Below are 18,584 nucleotides of genomic sequence, written 5' to 3'. Positions count from 1 at the left end.
AAGTGGGCAATGAATACAAGAACTAGTCTTAAAGTGAAGTGGGCGATGAATACAAGAACTAGTATTAAAGTGAAGTGGGCGATGAATACAAGAACTAGTCTTAAAGTGAAGTGGGCGATGAATACAAGAACTAGTCTTAAAGTGAAGTGGGCGATGAATACAAGAACTAGTCTTAAAGTGAAGTGGGCGATGAATACAAGAACTAGTCTTAAAGTGAAGTGGGCGATGAATACAAGAACTCGTCTTAAAGTGAAGTGGGCGATGAATACAAGAACTAGTCTTAAAGTGAAGTGGGCGATGAATACAAGAACTAGTCTTAAAGTGAAGTGGGCGATGAATACAAGAACTAGTCTTAAAGTGAAGTGGGCAATGAATGTAATCATTTGCAGTCATTTTATAAAGACTTGAATTTATGGAGCGGTGAAGGTCTTGAGAAAACAGAAGAGACTTGAGTGGACAACAGAAAACAGAAGTACAATGGGGCAGTCCTAAAGTCTCAACATAAGACAAAGAAGGGCACAGCAGCGTAATGACCACAGTAAACTAGGATACCCCTGCTACCTCTCCCTCCCACCCTCCCCCCACGAGGAGAAAACAAAGCACGTTGTGTTTGTCGCGTGCGAGAGTAATGCAACGCACGTGCCTACTCACCTTGTCCATAAATACTTTCAATCTGCTCAGAGCCTGGCTGACGTAGGGCAGAAGGTTCTTTGCTTTCTCCCTCAGACGGTCCCTGTGAGATCAGAAGAAAACCTTTGTTGATGGTACCGTACCCAGGGGAGGTCATCCAAATCATGGTCTATTTTCACTGCAACACCCACAAGCTCACAAACTGCACAGCATGGCGGACGTACACGTTGTCAAAGAGATGAAAACATCCGAGATTTTCTCTTTTTTTTTTCTGCTTCATAAAAGGCTGTTTTTTTTTAAGGTAAAATCATCATGGCTTTGAAGACACGCTTTTTTCTTTAAATAATCGGACTTCTTATATTGAAAGCCGACCATAAAAACGACCTAAATTCCTTTATTGATTTAGGATGCATATGCACATTGATGGTCTCTCCCACACTACATATACATAGTTATAGACAGTGGTCTTCACGGCCACATTATTTTCGGATATTAAAATTGATCACAAAAAAAATATATCCGATGTTTCTGGCTTGTTACAAGACTAATCAGGGCCAGCTTTACACCGCCTTAGGCCACTAGAATCTATGCGGCCGCAGTGGGCCCCGCACTGTTATAGGCCCCGCGCTAATTCTAGGTGTAAATTATTACATTAAAACATTATAACTTATATCACACAGTTCCCGCGGCCTCTTGTTTTTTTTTTCATGAGCTTCAGGAACTCTGAAATAGCAAAATATACGAGAAAATCCTGGAAATCTCTTGAAATTATTAAAAATATCCTGAAAACTTATAAAATAGACAAAATTGTCATTTTAGCTTATCTGTCCACTAATGAAAGGTACACTGCTTACCCAAACTACTTTGTTGCACTCAGAATATTTTAACAATATCCGTAACTGTGATCTGGTGAAAGAAGCTTCTCGCGCCTCAAACTAATTAACAATTACTTGATGTCAACAATTCACGAAGATAGATTGAACAATTTGGCAATACGTGCTATTGAGCGTGATCTATGAAGAAACAGAATTTTAATAATATACTGTATGACTTCTCTATGTTCATTTGACCGTGACGTTGTACTCAGTAAAGAATGAATAAAATGCAAATACGAATTTATTTTCTAACACAAAATCTTAATTTTTACTTTTTATCGCCCCCTAACCAAGAACTATGCCCCGCACAATCCGTTTCGCACAGGGCCCCGAAATTGTTTGGGCAGGCCTTGACTCTAATCATTATCCCTAAACATCCCTAAACCTCCATCGGGTATATCCTTTTTGAACATGAAACTTTTGCGTTTAACATCATCAAGTTGGAGGGCTCATATCCAATATCTGAGATGAACTGCGCAGTGGTTTCCAGATCAGGCAGCTCTCCATATAGTTTTTCTTCTATTGGGGTGTTTTAGGGCCAGTGTTTTGTCAGGCCTACTTGATAAGAGTCTGCAGCTTTGAAGGTCTGCATTCTCTGGTGACACTCAGCAAAAACTATTTATACAAAATGTAAAGTTCCCCTTTCAGACCTTGCAATCTACAGGGCCATCTTATGTTTAGGTCGTTTATTTCGTTGGCCAACGGTTATCGAGCAGGGTGTCATGAATTGCATACCACATGACCAGCCAGCCATTCTATATATCTTAATCGAACATGAATTATAGGCGGATGCAAGTTAAAAACTGAAACTTACTTTTTAAAGGTTGAAAACTTTTGTTTTCTGAGGTTGAATTCAAAAGGCTGGAGGAAGAAGTCTTCCACGTCCCACTCCTGTAACATGGAAGGGACACGACTCTGTCTCGGAGAGATGACATTGGGTTATTCGTTAGAATTTTCTGTCGGAAATTTTAAATCATGTACGACTACAAAAATTCGATGAACTATTTCTAAAAATTATTTCTATGTCTCCCCTTCTTAAGGTTCTCTCTCTCTCTCTCTGTGTCTCTGTCTCTGTCTCTCTCTCTCAACTAAAATAAAGTTTTCTTTTTCCTATTTGTGCGTTTGTATTAGACAATACAAAAACTTTGATTATATAGGTGACGATATGTCTACTAAGGTAGCCTTATAAGATCAAAGATTTATATCTTACGTTAACAAGAAATAAAATGTGGAATGCGTAAGTTTATAGAAAACGTAGATATTATGTACAATGTCTACTTCAATATCAGCATTGCTTTAAAGGGAATCATTCCAATAATTTGGCCCAGAAAAAGTGTATAAAAAATAGGCACAAATTTAATTAATTTCTTAAACAAAGATGAAAAAAAAAAAAGAAAAATTAGATAATTGATGAGTGATAATTAATAATAATAATAATAATAATAACTCACGACAGAAACCATGTGACTCGATCTTTTCAACTCAATGGCTCGCTTCATTAGAGCTATCTGATCATAGATCTGTGACAAGAGACAGAATTGACTCATCCTTCTGACCATTACAGTGTTTCATATTTAAACTTATGAAGTAACAGGTATGCATGTCAATCTAAATACACCCAAATGAATACATAAAAAGTGTTGACTTGTTATTTTATAAACAAGATTTAAAAGGCAGTTCGAATTTATCAACAACTGTGCATTAGACTTTCAATGTGATAGAGAGTAGGACTGACCATCAGGGGCCGCCCTCGAGTTTGTTTAACACAAATTCCTTTTACAGTATTGTTTAAATTTAATCAATAATACAAAGGTTTTGCAGTTGTTTGCATATATTTGCAGAGATCTGTGGATTATTGGTTCGCTGTTGTTTATGACCAGCACTCTACAAAATACGATGACTAAAAATAAAAAAGAAGGTCCACAACTCGGTGTCAAATTGCACAAAAGAGAGTCTAAATGATGATTGTGTTACCTGGTCTGGCACGACTGACAGTCTTTTCAAATAACTCAGAAAATCGCTTTCATCGTCCAGTCTGGCGTACATTGGCCACTGTGGCCCGTTGGCCAGGCCCTCCAGGAAGTTAATTGAATTGAGGGCCCCATACCTGAGACAAGGAACAGAGAATTTAATTACAGGGAAAGACAGAAAGGAAGATGAACAAGTAGTAATTACCTTCCCTGCTGATGCCGGCATGCGTCACGATTAGTCGTCTGCAGACACTTTGTCTGCTATTATTAGTTGTTACAATAGTTCATCCGCAACACGGATATTTGGTACCAAACTGACGAGGCGCTTCAATATGGGGAACAAAGAGGGACCTTCATTCTGAGCTTATGAAAGGGATCCTCTACTTTGGTTAGAGGCTCGTTTAGGGAACTGGAGGACTTTATTGTTTTGAATCTTAATGGCCGTCTACTTAAGTCCAACACAGTTTCAATGTTTACTAAAACAATATCTGCGTTGGGTGTGGCAAAATATGTAAATCACAGCTAGGGCTGCCTAGTCACGTGAATTACTGCACTTCTCCTCATCCGTAATCTTCGTATGCAAGGGAAGCCATAGGCCTATATACAAGTTTCATTTTCTTTTGTTATATACTTCTAACAATAATTTACATTGTGACACATTAAAATATAACAATTTGCATACTTTGTAACTGTGTATAATTAATAAACTAAAATCACGTATAAATACTTGCATAAACGTATATTTTGTTTCAAAACATTTTTTTAGGTTTGATATTTTTGGAGAGTTCAAGTTGTTTTTGTCCTTCCATCCAAAATCTGCTTCAGCTTTTTAATGAACGCTCGACCTCGCCTTCTGCACAGCGTACTCCACAGACGTTTTAATGTAATGAAAGCCCGAAGACTTCTAAATTAAATCCCTTGATGCTAAATATAGAACTTATGTTAAATTGCTACTTTTATTTGGGGGGGGGGGGGGTGGGGGGAGGGAGGATAATATATTTTTTTAAACTCGTTACTTAAGTGGGGAACAAACAAGAATCTTGAACAGTTCGGAGTTTGATCCCTTAACATTTCGATAAATCAGATAAATACTTGGATTAGTTTATAACAGTAAAGTCTAATTATTGAAAATCAAAGTTATCCTTCCATCCGAGTCAGATTTGTTCACTTTATCATAATAAAATATATGCTATACTATATAGATACATGTGAAACCAACTATTTGTTGTTTTGTTTTGCTAGAAACTTAAAATATGAACTAACAGACAGTTGAATGGCTATGCATTATTAAACAGTTATAGATTTAAAGTGTAGATTATTTGCTACGAGGAACGAATGAGATTAAACAGAAATCTTTTCATTGAATTTCTCGAAGCATCAGGAATAACATATTGAGCCAAAATAAATAAATTAAAAAAAAAAACACAATGCTTCATGAATTTCAATTTTCCGTAGACAAAAGAACTCGAATGTCACTAAGCCCTTAATGTCATCTCGGCCACGTCATCTATTCTGACCATGTCTTTGATTTTCCCGAAGGTTCTCAAACAGTTTGTCATCTTGATATCATAATCATATCAACCTTTTGATCTTTTTTCTCGGCTGAAGTTCGCGGAATCAGACAATAGAGAAAACAATGTATCAATGCGACAAAAAAAAAAAAGAGGTTGATCCAAAACTTAGATTGGAATGACGGGATGAAGTTTTTTTTTCCATTGTCCTTTTTGAGCAATGACTTGACTTAAAGATTGGAATCGAGGACTCTTCCGCTAACAGTATTAAGAGACTACTTGAGAAGTCGGTAATGGGATTGAATTCGAAGTTTGTCACTAAAAATAAATGGCACGCCACACACTGAGACACTAGAACAATGACATCATTTTTTTTTTAAGGTAAGGACCTTCTATCCAAGGAGTTGAGCCATAAACTGCTAAACCGAAAGCCCTGACTGGTTTCCTGATAGAAATGGAGATTTTTTTACTCTGAATTTGAACTGAAGCTTTCTGTTGATTTGATTGAAAACAATGAAGCTTGGTCATTTTGTTAGCCAACTCATTTACCCTTGTCACCGAAACAGGTGAATTCTTTTTCAGATACATTCAAATTTAGGTGAATTCAACACCAGACAAATTAGGTTTGGTAAGTTTTACATCAGATAAATTCTACTTCAGGTAAATTCTAGATCAGCTAAATTCTCAACTCATCTGTCCGTTGATTTTCGTCGTAGTGGGCGCTGTGACAGTTCGAATAACCAATTCATCACTTTCCCGGTCAGCAGCTATTCTTAGTAGGACATCACAAGAGAGGCCGGTCCATTCTTTTACATTGTCCAGCCAGCGTTTGTTTTTGGACGAAACATTCTTCATTCTCCACCCACTATACCTTGAAGAATGACTTTTGACAGTGGTCATGTCTTACACTATGACCAAACCAGCTCAGCTTTCAACTCTTCAAGGTATGGAGGAGTTTCTCCTTTAGCCAGCCAGAGTGTTGACTTGAAACTGTACAAACTCATTTGTCTACTTTTCTCGGTTTCTGAGACGCATCATTTTCTCTGTAGAATTTACTCACTATTTTGTCTCTCAAAGGCTTGAATGCTTCTTTCAGCCTCAGCGTCCAGTGTCCAACTTTCACAACCCTATAGGCATTAATGAATATCGATTTTATATTTTAGAATTAAATTCTGTTTCAAATCAAAGTAATGATATTGAAAATTCGACTAAAAAAGAATGGATACTATTATCTACAGATCTGGCAACAGCACATTTTTTTATTATTAAAAAAAAAAAGAATGTCAATTGATTGTATTGTTACGCATTGTTATAATGACATCAGAATGACTTTATTACTATTAAAATATTTTAGTTTTTTGTTTTTCCTTATTTTGAATCGAAGATGATTGGTCCAAACGTTCTGTAGGACAATGTGGGGCTGTGGAGAACAGGGTTCAAACCCCGGACCATGGAGAGAACATTTCAGAGCGCATACCACATGATTAGTTAGCCATGTTATTTGGAACTAATCTATACTTACAACAAACTAAGCTTACGTATCGGACTACAACAACATATTATCTATAACCTATAACCTATAATTTATAAAGATTAACCTATAGCCTATAATCTATAACCTATAATCTATAACAAATAATCTATGACCTATAATCTATAACCTATAATCTATCTATAACCTATAACATATAATCTATAACCTATAATTATAACCGTTAATCTATAACCTATAATCTATAACCAATGATCTATAACCTAAGACTAAGACTGCTTTATTGATCTTTACGGAAATTTGTTGTGATTATAACCAATAATCTGTAACCCATAATCTATAAGCTATAATCTATAATCAATAATCTATAACCTCATAATCTATAACTTATAATCTACACACTAAAGAAAAGGAAGACGTCATTACTCTCTCCACTTGTACCCATCTACAAATGTCTGCAAACAAGACATCAGAATTCTTCTCTCGCGCTTGTTCTTCCGGGTCAACTTTGTGATGTCCAGATTACGCAGCCTGCGGAGAAATCTTTCTGTATGGTTCTGCAAAAATAAACATTTTCTGCTTTATCTTTCGTCACATTAATAACAAACAAGCAAACTTAAATTGAAGACTTCAATCTTCTTATCTATAGATGGCTTGAAATATATATCTGGCCTTCCTGCTATTTCTTTCTGCCAGCAAAATGAAAACTTAAAAAGTATTTGTAAGAAAAGTGAACGTAGACTGACATATGACTACATGACTTGGCAGATTTTAAGTCTCTAATTAACATGTCGACTAGATTGACCCATGGACTCGCGTAGAGCGTAATTATCTTCTCTTCTGAAGAAACGTCTTGTAAGTTTTAAGATAAGATATTTAAATGACATGCAATTTAAAAAAAATGGGATACATATTTGCTGATACGTAATTTTGCACTGAACCAATCTAATGTAGTTCTAAATTGTGGAACAAGGAGATTTGAATTGACTGCACACAGGATTACTTGCGTTACGAGTCGGCCACTGAGGTCATAGGGAACAAGCGAAGACAAAGTACGTTTTGGGTCACAAATGACATCCTTGATTTATGTGATGCAAGAAGATAGATAAAAAAATTTAAAAAGAAAGCGAGTCCCTTGCTGGAAGATGAGTACAGGACTACCAACAAAGAAATACGCATGAAAATAGCAAAAGAAAAATAGATCAGTGACCAGTGCACTAAAATCGATAATAGCTTGAAAGTTGGCAATAACAAAAAATCAGACGAAATATTAAAAGCTTTAACCAACACAAGACAGGATAGTACACGGTGATTGAAAACAACAATGGAACTCTTCTGACTGAAGAAACTGATGTACTTTTGCGTTTTACTAATATTTTTTTACATTTGATTTTGGTCTTTCACATCGTAACATTTCATAACAAATGTACAGTTGCACTAAATGAGGCGTATTTAACTGTTTGCATCTTTCGGAACTGTGGAACTAGCTGACCTGTTGATATCCTGGTGACTGCTATCAAATTACAGGCATTCAGCGTCGATTCATTTTCAAACAAGAAAATACTTTTCACAGCTGTATCTGTATGTGGACACAGATGATATGAACTTAGCAGCAAAGTTTTTTAAGTATGAAAATGCAGCTTCTGGCAAAGACCCATAAAATTCCCGCGAAGAACTGACTTAAATTTCTTTTTCAGGTCATAATTTGCTTGGAGGCATGTCCTCTGGAGTTGAATCAGCTTCTGTATTAAATGGTGAACTGAAGATGTTGAAAACGGGTTCCAAGTTCTTAATGTCTTAAAATTTGCTTTCAAATTCCCCTATCAAAAAATCCAAATAAATCACTTGAAATAATTTCAGCTTTCAGTAAAGGAAAAGGAGAAAACCTGTTTCCATTAGCTTGCATAGACAAAAATTGGAAAGCTTTGTTTGAAAAGATTTAACATGCTCATACATTTCATGAGCAATCAACACATTGCAACAATGATGGCAAAGATGAAGTCTGTCTTCCACTCTTCATTAGAAATATCAATAATAAAGTCATAGTCAATGTCGCTCAAGAAATATAAACATTTCTTCCTTGAGATCACACATTCTTCTCAATACCAAGCCCATCATAAGCCAGCGGATGATGCTCTTGTACCGAACATTTGGTTCCCAAATCTTCAAGTCGGCTACTTCTCGGAGCTGCTTGCGCTTAAGACTTCATAGCTCTGATGTTTTGTAACTGAGAGAGTTGGGTCATAAACATGTTTAATATTTGCACAAACTTTCCCGTGTGGCGGTTTGATTATTTGGTTGGGATATTGTTCTTTAATTTTTTTACAAAACATGTTTTTCTAAGTCAAAGTACAGGCGCCATCAGTTGTTACACATGCCATCTTGTTCCAAGCCAACCCAACACTTTCAACACAGTTCTTCATAGCATTGAATAAATACTGGCATGAGTTTATGTCCTTGACTGAATGTTTCGACATATTGTAAATAAGAACAATATTCGTTTTCTTAAAACTTTTTAGAATGACACGTAGAGACAATGTTTCCTTAGCCTCGTCATCTTAAGAATCAAAAGTTTCAATCTATTTAGATGTTTAAATTTTTTTAAAAACATATATGCATTATATATGAGACGATTACTGTTTTTAGTGCCTAATAAGTGCCTATTTTATATCTATGAATGTGTTTACACTACAATGCTTATGTTTCCTTGGTGTATATAGAATGGCGCAAACAGAATGACATGCCGGGGGAAATATCAAAGGACTAAAATACACGGAAGAAACTTCTCGACTTCTTTCTGCTTTCAAAACTCCTTCAAAAGTTTGTGATTTTTTTTCCGTGACTCCTTTCTCTGATTGGTTAATTATAATTAGCCTTTAATTAGCACGTGCTTATTTCTGCGACTTCTTTGATCTGAACGCGTTTCTAGAAAGAAGTAGAATGAGGTCAATGTATCCATTCGTGACAGTATATGTGTATAATCTGTGGACACATCGAAAATTTGCAGATGTCTGCAAGCCGCATAAAACGCTCGGTGGGCCGCATTTGGCCCGCGCCCGCACAACCCTACTCTAGGCCCACGGAAGCTCTCCTACATGACCTATCCGAGCGACCATTTTGTCTGTAAAAGAGCCAATGAGCTATAAATTTGTTACATCCCTATTTTCGAAGGATCGTATGCCAAGACGCTTGGGTCGACGCGAGGTCGAAGTCTGAGCACACCTGGTAAGCTCCCCCAGAGCATAGTCCTTCTCTGTACCACAACAGCCGTGTAGGCGTCCGCCATGAAAACGGCCATTTGAAGAAAAATGTCAGTACCATGTTTGTCATATTCTATATCTTACTAAATAAAAAAAAAGTTTTTGTTGTTGTTGTTTTTGTTATTTGAATACAAACTCATTTGCATTAAAAAGAAAAGTATGCCGACTATTTTAAACATTAACACTTTAACCATTTCTTTATTTTAAAGATTTTCTATTTAGCCAACCTTTTTAGATGCTGTATATAGTATAACGCGGGAATATACAATGTTGCAAAAGGAAATCAACCCAAGGATACTTCAACCGATACAAGGAGTCCCTAATTTTTTTTTAAATATCTTTTATATAGCGCTACTTTCATGCTTTGGTCCAATCTCATTTGTTGACCAGTGAGAGAGGGGGTATCTAGGAGTTGGTTTTCCGTGCTGCCTTTAGGCGCTCAGTAAACACAACTCTGCCCGAGTCGGGTGTCGAACCTCGTGCCGCCTTCTAAGCGCATTTAGCCTCTCGACCACGCTTCCCACAACTTGTTTTTCCTTTCTTGTGACATAAAGGTTATTTACTCACGCTATTACATATAAAACTCACCCTGTTTGATTTAAATGCCCGAGTGGTCGGTATAACTGTTTGTTGTATCTCCTAGACTCTAGTTAGAACTGCTGCCAACTTCACATGCACGTTGATTAGAATGTTTTTTGAGAAGGGAGTGTTCGTTTTCTTTGTTGAACTATGGTTACAATATTTTGTTCTTTTCCCCGTCTCGCTATCTCTATATTTCTCTCTTCTATTCTCTCTCCCCCTCTCTCTTTCTCGTTCTCTTTTTTCAAAATCATCGTTATCACAGTCCTTTTTTTTTTCTCTCTCATACTCTCTTCTATCTTTCTCTCTATTCCTCGGTCTTTATCTCTCTGTCTCTCTTCATTTTTTTAATATTTTTTTAAGATATATTATATTATTAGCAAAACCCAATATTACAATAGTGTGATAAAGGCGACAAACAATCCTCTCTTTTTTTTAGCGACCCCCGAAAGGGGAAAAGACGCTTTTAGTTTTGTGTGGTTTGTCTGTCCGTCCGTCTGTCCCGTTTAGATCTCCTAAACTAGAAAAGACATTGAAAATCTGACATCATGATATTTTAGACCATTCAAAGTTCTGATGCAACGGCTACTTTTTTTTTCTGAAAGCGAAAAAAATCTAATTTTTAAAATCAATTTATGCTAGCAGTTTTTTCATAAAAATACACCATTTTTACAACTATTCACTATTAATAGTAACAAACACTGGAGACTTTTTAGTACGGGGATATAACTCCGTCATATTTTGAACACAATTATACAAATTAGATTTTTTGTCAGAAATTTTTTTTTTTTACAAAAGTATTGCCTAGTTAGGTAAGTTCTGTCATACTAACTACATTTACAAAAAAAAAAAATGTTTACATTTTTCTGAAGAAAAAAATATATTTAGTATGCATATAAGTGGACTATAATTTAAAACAACAATTAATAAATAGTTTTTCATATTATCGCGTAAACAACAGAACTACAACACAGCAACGTAACACTTAACTAAAGGATTTCTTTTTACGAAATGATTTCGTACAGTTCATCATATAATTGAGAGACTAACTCTTTACAAAACATTTAGATAATCATTAAAAGACATCAGTTAGGCCATGTTCATATCTAACCTCACATTCAATTTCACCTATCTCTTGGTCTGCTGAAGCCTTGGGGGCACCACACAAGATCTGTCAACCTTCTTTCTCCATTCTTCTCTGTCATTTGTCTTTGATAGAATTTCATTCTAATATTCTTCTGAAAACATTGAAACCTGCCTTTTTACCTGCCTGGGTCGACCGATTTTGAGTTTGTGTTTCCACACAAACTGTCTTTGTAGTCTTGTTTTTTTTTCTGTCTTGCTTTATCACTCTCTCTTATTTTCTTTGTCTCACTCGCTTTTCTCTCTCTCTCTCTAATATTTCCGTTTTTGTCTCCCCCTCTCTTCATTATAATAATATAAGAAAATTAAACTATCCAATAAAAAAATAGCTAATACTTGACAATTTATAAAATAAACGAAAAAAATTAAGCAAAACAAAAAAAAATGTAATTTAAAATAATCCAAAAACTTCTTTGAAGAAATGTAGCCAAAAACAAAAAGCCAAAAACTGCAACCCTTAGAAGTTGCTATTTATCTAACGAAATCTTTTGCAACACTTTGCATCCTTAGAGCAGTTAGCACACTGAACCAATTTCAGCCAATTCGAGCCAAAGCTGTTTCCACTTGGCCATTATTAGCAACTACCCGCTTAAAAAAGTGGGCAATTATTAAAAGCAAATACTAAAAATCTGCTTGCACCAGTTACTTCCTGGCTCTCTGTAATGTCCCAACTTTCCTGAAGTAATTGAACCTTCACAAAACTTAAACATCGATCCAGTATTTCAAGTTTTTAACACCAGGCCAGCGTTTTGTTAAGTAAGGTTCATGTTTTCAAGGTGCAGTGCTTTTAGTTATACTGTCGTTTGCAAACGATTAGCATTTTGTGATTGAAGTCTGCTGACAAGAGTTATTCCCCCCAGCTTGTTGAGTTGGCCCGCCATGACTGCGCATGCACGTGCAAGCCATAGGGGAGCGCGAGCATACAATGGCAGACGCACCTTCAGTATGTTGCTGCCAGGCTAATTTTTCCCTTTCTCTCGTGTCACGCTGGTTGCTATTTTTGTCAAATATTTGATTTTGATGCATCTGCCTTAAAAAAAAAGTTGTCCTTTTTACAAAGCTTATATCCTCTCTGTCTGTATGTCTGTTACGGCTGGAAAATGATTTAACACGTTATATCTCACACACCCATTCTCGGATCAAGTTGAAACTTTCCACAATTATTCATTGTACTTAACAAACATGAATCAATTTCAAAATTAACCAATGAGTCAATTAATTATTTGGAATTAATTATTTTGTTTTAAATAAAAAAACGGGAAATAAATTCTACATTTTTACAAAGCTTATTTCAACTCACTCTGTCTGTCTGTCTGTCTGGTAAAAAGTTTGTACACGTTATTTATCTTTTCGACATCAAACAAATTTAATTTATTACCGCTATGTTGTTTTTTTTTTTACTAATTGGTTACTTTTTGTTTAATGATTCATGTTTTGTTAGGAACAATGAATAGTTATGCAAAGTTTTAACTTGATCCGAGAATGGGAAGTGGCGAAAAAAACGTTACAGCTAGACAAGAGTTAATTTCAGCTTTATAATAACAATGTTTTCCTATCAACATTTCCGTTATTCTGTACACTGTCTACACCCAAAACGAATGTAGATATCTACATAGAGGAAACATCACAATTTCTATTCCATTTTAACACATAAACAACGACAAGATATCAATCTCTTTTTCAACCAACCTTACGTCTGTCGAAGGCATCCATCTTGAAAGACTCTAGAATGTCATCGAAGTCATGTCTCCCAACAAAAGTGGCATACTCCGGGAACTCCCGAGACTTGTAGTCATAGAAGTCATCGAGAATTTTCCGAAATCTGGAATTTTCGTCTTTTTCTGGGGTAGTGACAGTCAAAATGTGAATAACTGGATATTTTGTTTGGGGGGAGGGGGTGACAATGAATTCAAATACAAGTAAACTAGTCTGGAGCCTCTCAATCTAAACAACTATTTCATTCATTCAGTGCCGTACACAAGGTAACGGCATGCTCTGACGACAAACTAAAGCTTGCACCTCACTCTGTCCTAAGCAATCTACTTAGTTTCATTTATAGGGCAATAATAAAAACAAATGATATAAACATCTTATGCACTAGGCACAATGCGTTAAAAATCTTTTTATGTACTAGGCAGAAGGGGTTAAAAATTTTGTTATGTACTAAACAGAATGGAATAAAAAAAACATGTTATGTATTAGGCACAATTGGTTACAAAATCTTGTTATGCACTAGACACAATAGGTAAAAAAAAACTTGTTATGCACTAGACACAATGGGTAAAAAACTTGTTATGCACTAGACACAATGGGTAAAAAACTTGTTATGCACTAGACACATTGGGTAAAAAACTTGTTATGCACTAGACACAATGGGTAAAAAAACTTCTTATGCACTAGGCAGAATGATTTTTAAAAAATGTTATGTACTAGGCAGAATGTTTTTTTTTAATGTTATGTACTAGACACAATGGGTTATAACAAACTGGTTATAAAAACTTGTTATGTACTAGACACAATGGGTTATAACGAACTGGTTATGTACTAGACACAATGGGTTATAACAAACTGGTTATGTACTAGACACAATGGGTTATAACAAACTGGTTATGTACTAGACACAATGGGTTATAACAAACTGGTTATGTACTGTACTAGACACAATGGGTTATAACAAACTGGTTATGTACTAGACACAATGGGTTATAACAAACTGGTTATGTACTAGACACAATGGGTTATAACAAACTGGTTATGTACTAGACACAATGGGCTAAAACGAACTGGTTATGTACTAGACACAATGGGTTATAACAAACTGGTTATGTATTAGACACAATGGGTTATAACAAACTGGTTATGTATTAGACACAATGGATTAAATGTATCACCGACCTTCATCACACACGTTGCAAGATTTCTCGCAGTTTTCAATCATCCATTCCACGACGTCACACTTGCCATGCTTGGCCCACGAGTCACACGTCACGTCATCATAAGTGTTGAAACATCTGTCTGTGGGGGGAGAGAAATACAAATCAAAATGAGCCATTTTTTTTTACTAACAATAAGCTTGACATATAGTCAGCGGGAAAAAACTTTGAATGGGATACCTATGTGTGTGTGTGTGTGTGTGTGTGTGCTTGTCAAAACGAGGTCAAAACTACAACAACATAAAATCGTAAAAGAAAACCATTGAACTTTAACCCCTGCCCTAACCCAAAGCATCATCACCTATCTATCAGTGTTGCAGCTAAAGGCTCATCAACTATCTATCAGAGTATCGGCCAAAGCATCATTTCCAATCTATTAGGGTTACAGCCGAGATATGCTTGCTCTATTTCTATTAGATGCGAAGTAACTTTTCGTTTTACAATACCAGCTTTCACCTTTTTTTTTAAATCTAACATTCATTAATTATTAAGATCAAAGTAGACGTTCTGTAAGAAGGAAATAGTCTTAAAAATATTTTAAATGTTTTTCTTCTTTAATTGACGTCATAGCTCATGGGTTGATTTTTTAAAAAACAACAACCATTTAAAAAAAAATAGATAAAACACATAGACAGATAATAATGTGTTCCTATCCATTAAAAATCTGAAGATGTAAATTGTAAGTTTCTGACGATCGATTGCGTACACAAAACACTTATCAAGTCCTAAACAATAATAAACGCATGGTTGAATGGACCAATGCCCCCAGTCCTATCTCAGCACGTTTCTAGGGCCCATAATTGGCTGTCTAACTTGAAAGAGCGTAATCTCCCCTGCCCCATTTTGTTTCTCTCTTCCCTTGAGAACTATTAACTTCTCCTATGGCACCGGAAGCTGGAATCTCCGTCTAGCCCACGAATAAACCAACTTGTACACATTGCTTGAGGCAGTGGGGGTCGTAAAACCGGTACTTGGAGGTAAAATACTTCATTGGCGGCAGTCCTGTTTGTGATTTAGGACAGAAGTCTACCCCCCCCCCCCCCCGCTCAACTCTTTCTAGTTAACTAGTCCAAGGGGCAAGCTGAGTCGATGATTGGTCAATTTTCAGTTCGGACAACATGCCTTGGAACAATTACGATTATGGGTTCCAGAAAGCTAGACGTCAGATCTGTGGCCTGTTTATGATTGTAAAGCTAATACTACCGGAGTCATGAACATATTTGTTCTTTTAAGTGAATAATTCTAAGGAAACTTTTCATCTAAAACTTACATGCTGAGCTTTGGGCTGTAGTTTTTTCCCTTCTATAATCAATTTGACAACCAGGTACGAAATAAGAACAAAAAATGTGTTTTAAATCTCGGACTTTATACATTTCACTATTTACATAGCAGTTTCTTAAAGTAATAATTGATAAATATTTTAACAAATATTGTAACTAATGAAAAACAATGAGCCAATTAAAAATATTGTCATCAAAAAATCTTGGTGGTTTTTTTTTACACTGGAAGGAAATATCAAGGTCAAAGAAACGATGCAGTGTTATGATGTTATCATCGTCACGCTTGACTGCGCATTGTCCATTAAATTGTTTTAGTGGTCAGAAAAGATAGTAAACTCCACGTTCTGGACGTCCAGTAAAGCTTCTGGTCAAGACCGTTGACCAGTTGTTGTGCAAAGAAATGCGCCTTCCGGCCAGTCCAGTAGATGGATATATTTCAAGGACTAATCGGAGGAAGGGTCAAGAATAATTGTAAATTTTAGCCTCTAGAATTTTACGGGAGATTCTAAAGGAAACACAGTTCATTGTGTAACAGGAATTTGGAAAGTTGACTTGCAAAACACAGGTTCCACTTAGGGTTAACATTCTCATTGCAAAAACGCTTAAAAACAATACGCATAAAACAAAAGCGTGATGTTTTTATGCGCACAGTTTTTTTTTTTACATTGTTGAGTTTTAGGACGTGACATACCTGTAACTAGAAGAAAAATGAACAGAAAAAAAATTAAAACTTTGCACAAGAGCACACCATGCTGTCTCTTCGATCTAATTGGACATTTTTTGTGGTTGTTGTTGTATGTTATGTGCCTGGCTCTGCTATCGGACAGGAAAAAAACTCCCATGACAATATCGTCAATCTACACAAAGAAGAAGAAGCAATCCCTGCAATAATATAAACCAGCTCACATTTGCCCTGTCTTTGATTGCCTCGGCTTAAAACCTGCCCTATCTGGGGTTGCCCTAGCTGAGCTAGACGACACATAAAACGAAGTCTTACCCCCCTTCCCCCTCTTTCTTTTCCCGAATTTATTATTTATTTTTGTATTTGTCTCTTCGTGTTGCCTTCTTAGGGTCGTCAAGATCAATGCAAAATATTGTATTTGATGTCTACGTGCGTGTTTGTGCAGTGGGAATGTGTGCGCAGATTAATGTATGCATGTCACGTGGCGGAAAATAACCAATCGCGACTCCAAACGTTTTCATAAATTTAAGAGATAAAGAGAGAGACACACACACAGAGAAAGAGAGAGAGACAAAGAGAGAGAGAGAGAGATAGAGATAGAGAGACACACTCACACACAGATAGAGAGAGACAGAGAGAGAGAGAGAGAGTGTGTAAAAGATAGGGAGGGGGGAGATTTCAAAGGGTTAGACGCTAAGAGAAAGAGACAGACAGAGAGAGGCAGAGAGAGAGAGAGGCAGAGAGTGAGAGATACAGAGTGAGAGACAGAGAGAGAGAGAGACAGAGTGAGATACATACAGAGACAGATAGAGAGTTATAAATGGAGGACAAATAAGAGAAAGAAAATCTCTAAATCAATGACTTTGTGTTGAAACCAATAGATAGGAAGGATTGCACTAAGCATCAGACATGGTCATAATTTAAGTTCACACCTGCTGAAGGAAGGACACAACCCCCTCCAGCCAAAACAACAAACCAAAAAAAAAAAAGAATATCCTCCTTTTGAAAGCAATTTTCTTGCAATGTTATGTAATGGACAGTTCAACCCAGAACGGAGTGAAGTTCAATCTACAATTTTTGTTCATATGTATTTCAAACCTAACGCCTGATCATTTTGTGCGTTATGTCCCGTGTTGTCCCGTGCGATCATTGTGTGTTACTGTTGTGTGTTACTGTTGTGTGTTACTGTTGTGTGTTACCAGTCGTTGACTTATAGCACCTATCCACAGTGCACTGATAGTGTCGTGTTACCGCTGTATGCGTAATATATCTTAACTAATAAATAAATAAATAAACTTCAAATAATTTGAATAACTTCCTTGCGAACAATAATAACAATAACTTTACTTATAATCTACTAGACAAAATCAACTTGTGATAAATGAAACAAATGAAGTAGACTTCGGTAATAATAGGCCTATCTTTTAACAAAATTCTAGATCTAACTCAATGCAATGGCACAACCTTTCAGTCTCACGTTCTGGAGTCGTCTCCTCTAACTAAGACCATGTGATCACATCATTCACAACCAATGGACCTCATTCATCAATCGTAAACAAACAACATTTAGTCACGTGATAATATTGATAAAACAACGGAAAAAAAAAACTGTCACGTGATAGCAATTGTGTAAATTAGATCGTAATTTGTTTAGATGAGATAGAGAATCATGTGGCTAAATGTTGTTTGTTTACGGTTGGCGAATAACGTCCATTGCTAACCTCTTCTCACCGTTACCATAGTAACACACACACACGCACACTTCATAACAGTTACACTTAGTTCGTTGAGCATTGTGGCAGAATAAAAAGTGACTTAACTTCTGACAATGTCGTTTTTTTATGTTTAAATATTCTATTCCTTTCGATTTAACCTAGAGCTACGTAGCAGTATTGTAAACCCTAACCAAAATATGACAAATTGAACCTTTAGTTTTTTGTTCTACAAATCCAAATTTAAGATTAACAGGAATCGATATCATTGCGGAGTTCAAAGCTCATGCATAATGAGTATAACTTCATATATACCAATAGCAACATAAACACTAACGTATATATATATATATTTTAAAGTATCCAATACAACGGAAGGTACTATGTGGCAGCCTCTTCGTTTCCAATGGTGACGCACATAAACAGGATGCCACCCAACAAAACCTGGCCATGTTTGATACAGCAGACCTTGGGAAACTAAGATTTCTGCCCCCCCCCTCCCCCAAGTCGTGCGAGT

At 36.2% G+C, this 18,584-nt stretch overlaps 1 protein-coding gene across 4 annotated transcripts in view; it reads right to left on the bottom strand.

Moving 5' to 3' along the window:
• Window positions 1–18,584, bottom strand: part of LOC106056377 (uncharacterized) — an 89,616-nt gene that overhangs the window by 14,283 nt on the left and 56,749 nt on the right. For all 4 annotated transcript variants that reach the window (XM_056012914.1, XM_056012915.1, XM_056012917.1 and 1 more), the window contains 7 exons: window positions 14,356–14,475; window positions 13,150–13,301; window positions 6,905–7,035; window positions 3,480–3,612; window positions 2,957–3,025; window positions 2,320–2,420; window positions 652–733 (listed from right to left, as the gene is read on the bottom strand). In XM_056012914.1, coding sequence (XP_055868889.1) covers window positions 652–733; window positions 2,320–2,420; window positions 2,957–3,025; window positions 3,480–3,612; window positions 6,905–7,035; window positions 13,150–13,301; window positions 14,356–14,475 — 788 coding nt within the window. The remainder of the gene's footprint in view (window positions 1–651; window positions 734–2,319; window positions 2,421–2,956; window positions 3,026–3,479; window positions 3,613–6,904; window positions 7,036–13,149; window positions 13,302–14,355; window positions 14,476–18,584) is intronic.

Source organism: Biomphalaria glabrata, chromosome 15, assembly GCF_947242115.1.
Source record: "Biomphalaria glabrata chromosome 15, xgBioGlab47.1, whole genome shotgun sequence".
In the NCBI taxonomy this organism is placed as follows: Eukaryota; Metazoa; Mollusca; class Gastropoda; family Planorbidae; genus Biomphalaria; species Biomphalaria glabrata.
Note: the sequence above shows the minus strand (reverse complement) of the source record. Positions and strands in the feature narration are given on the sequence as shown.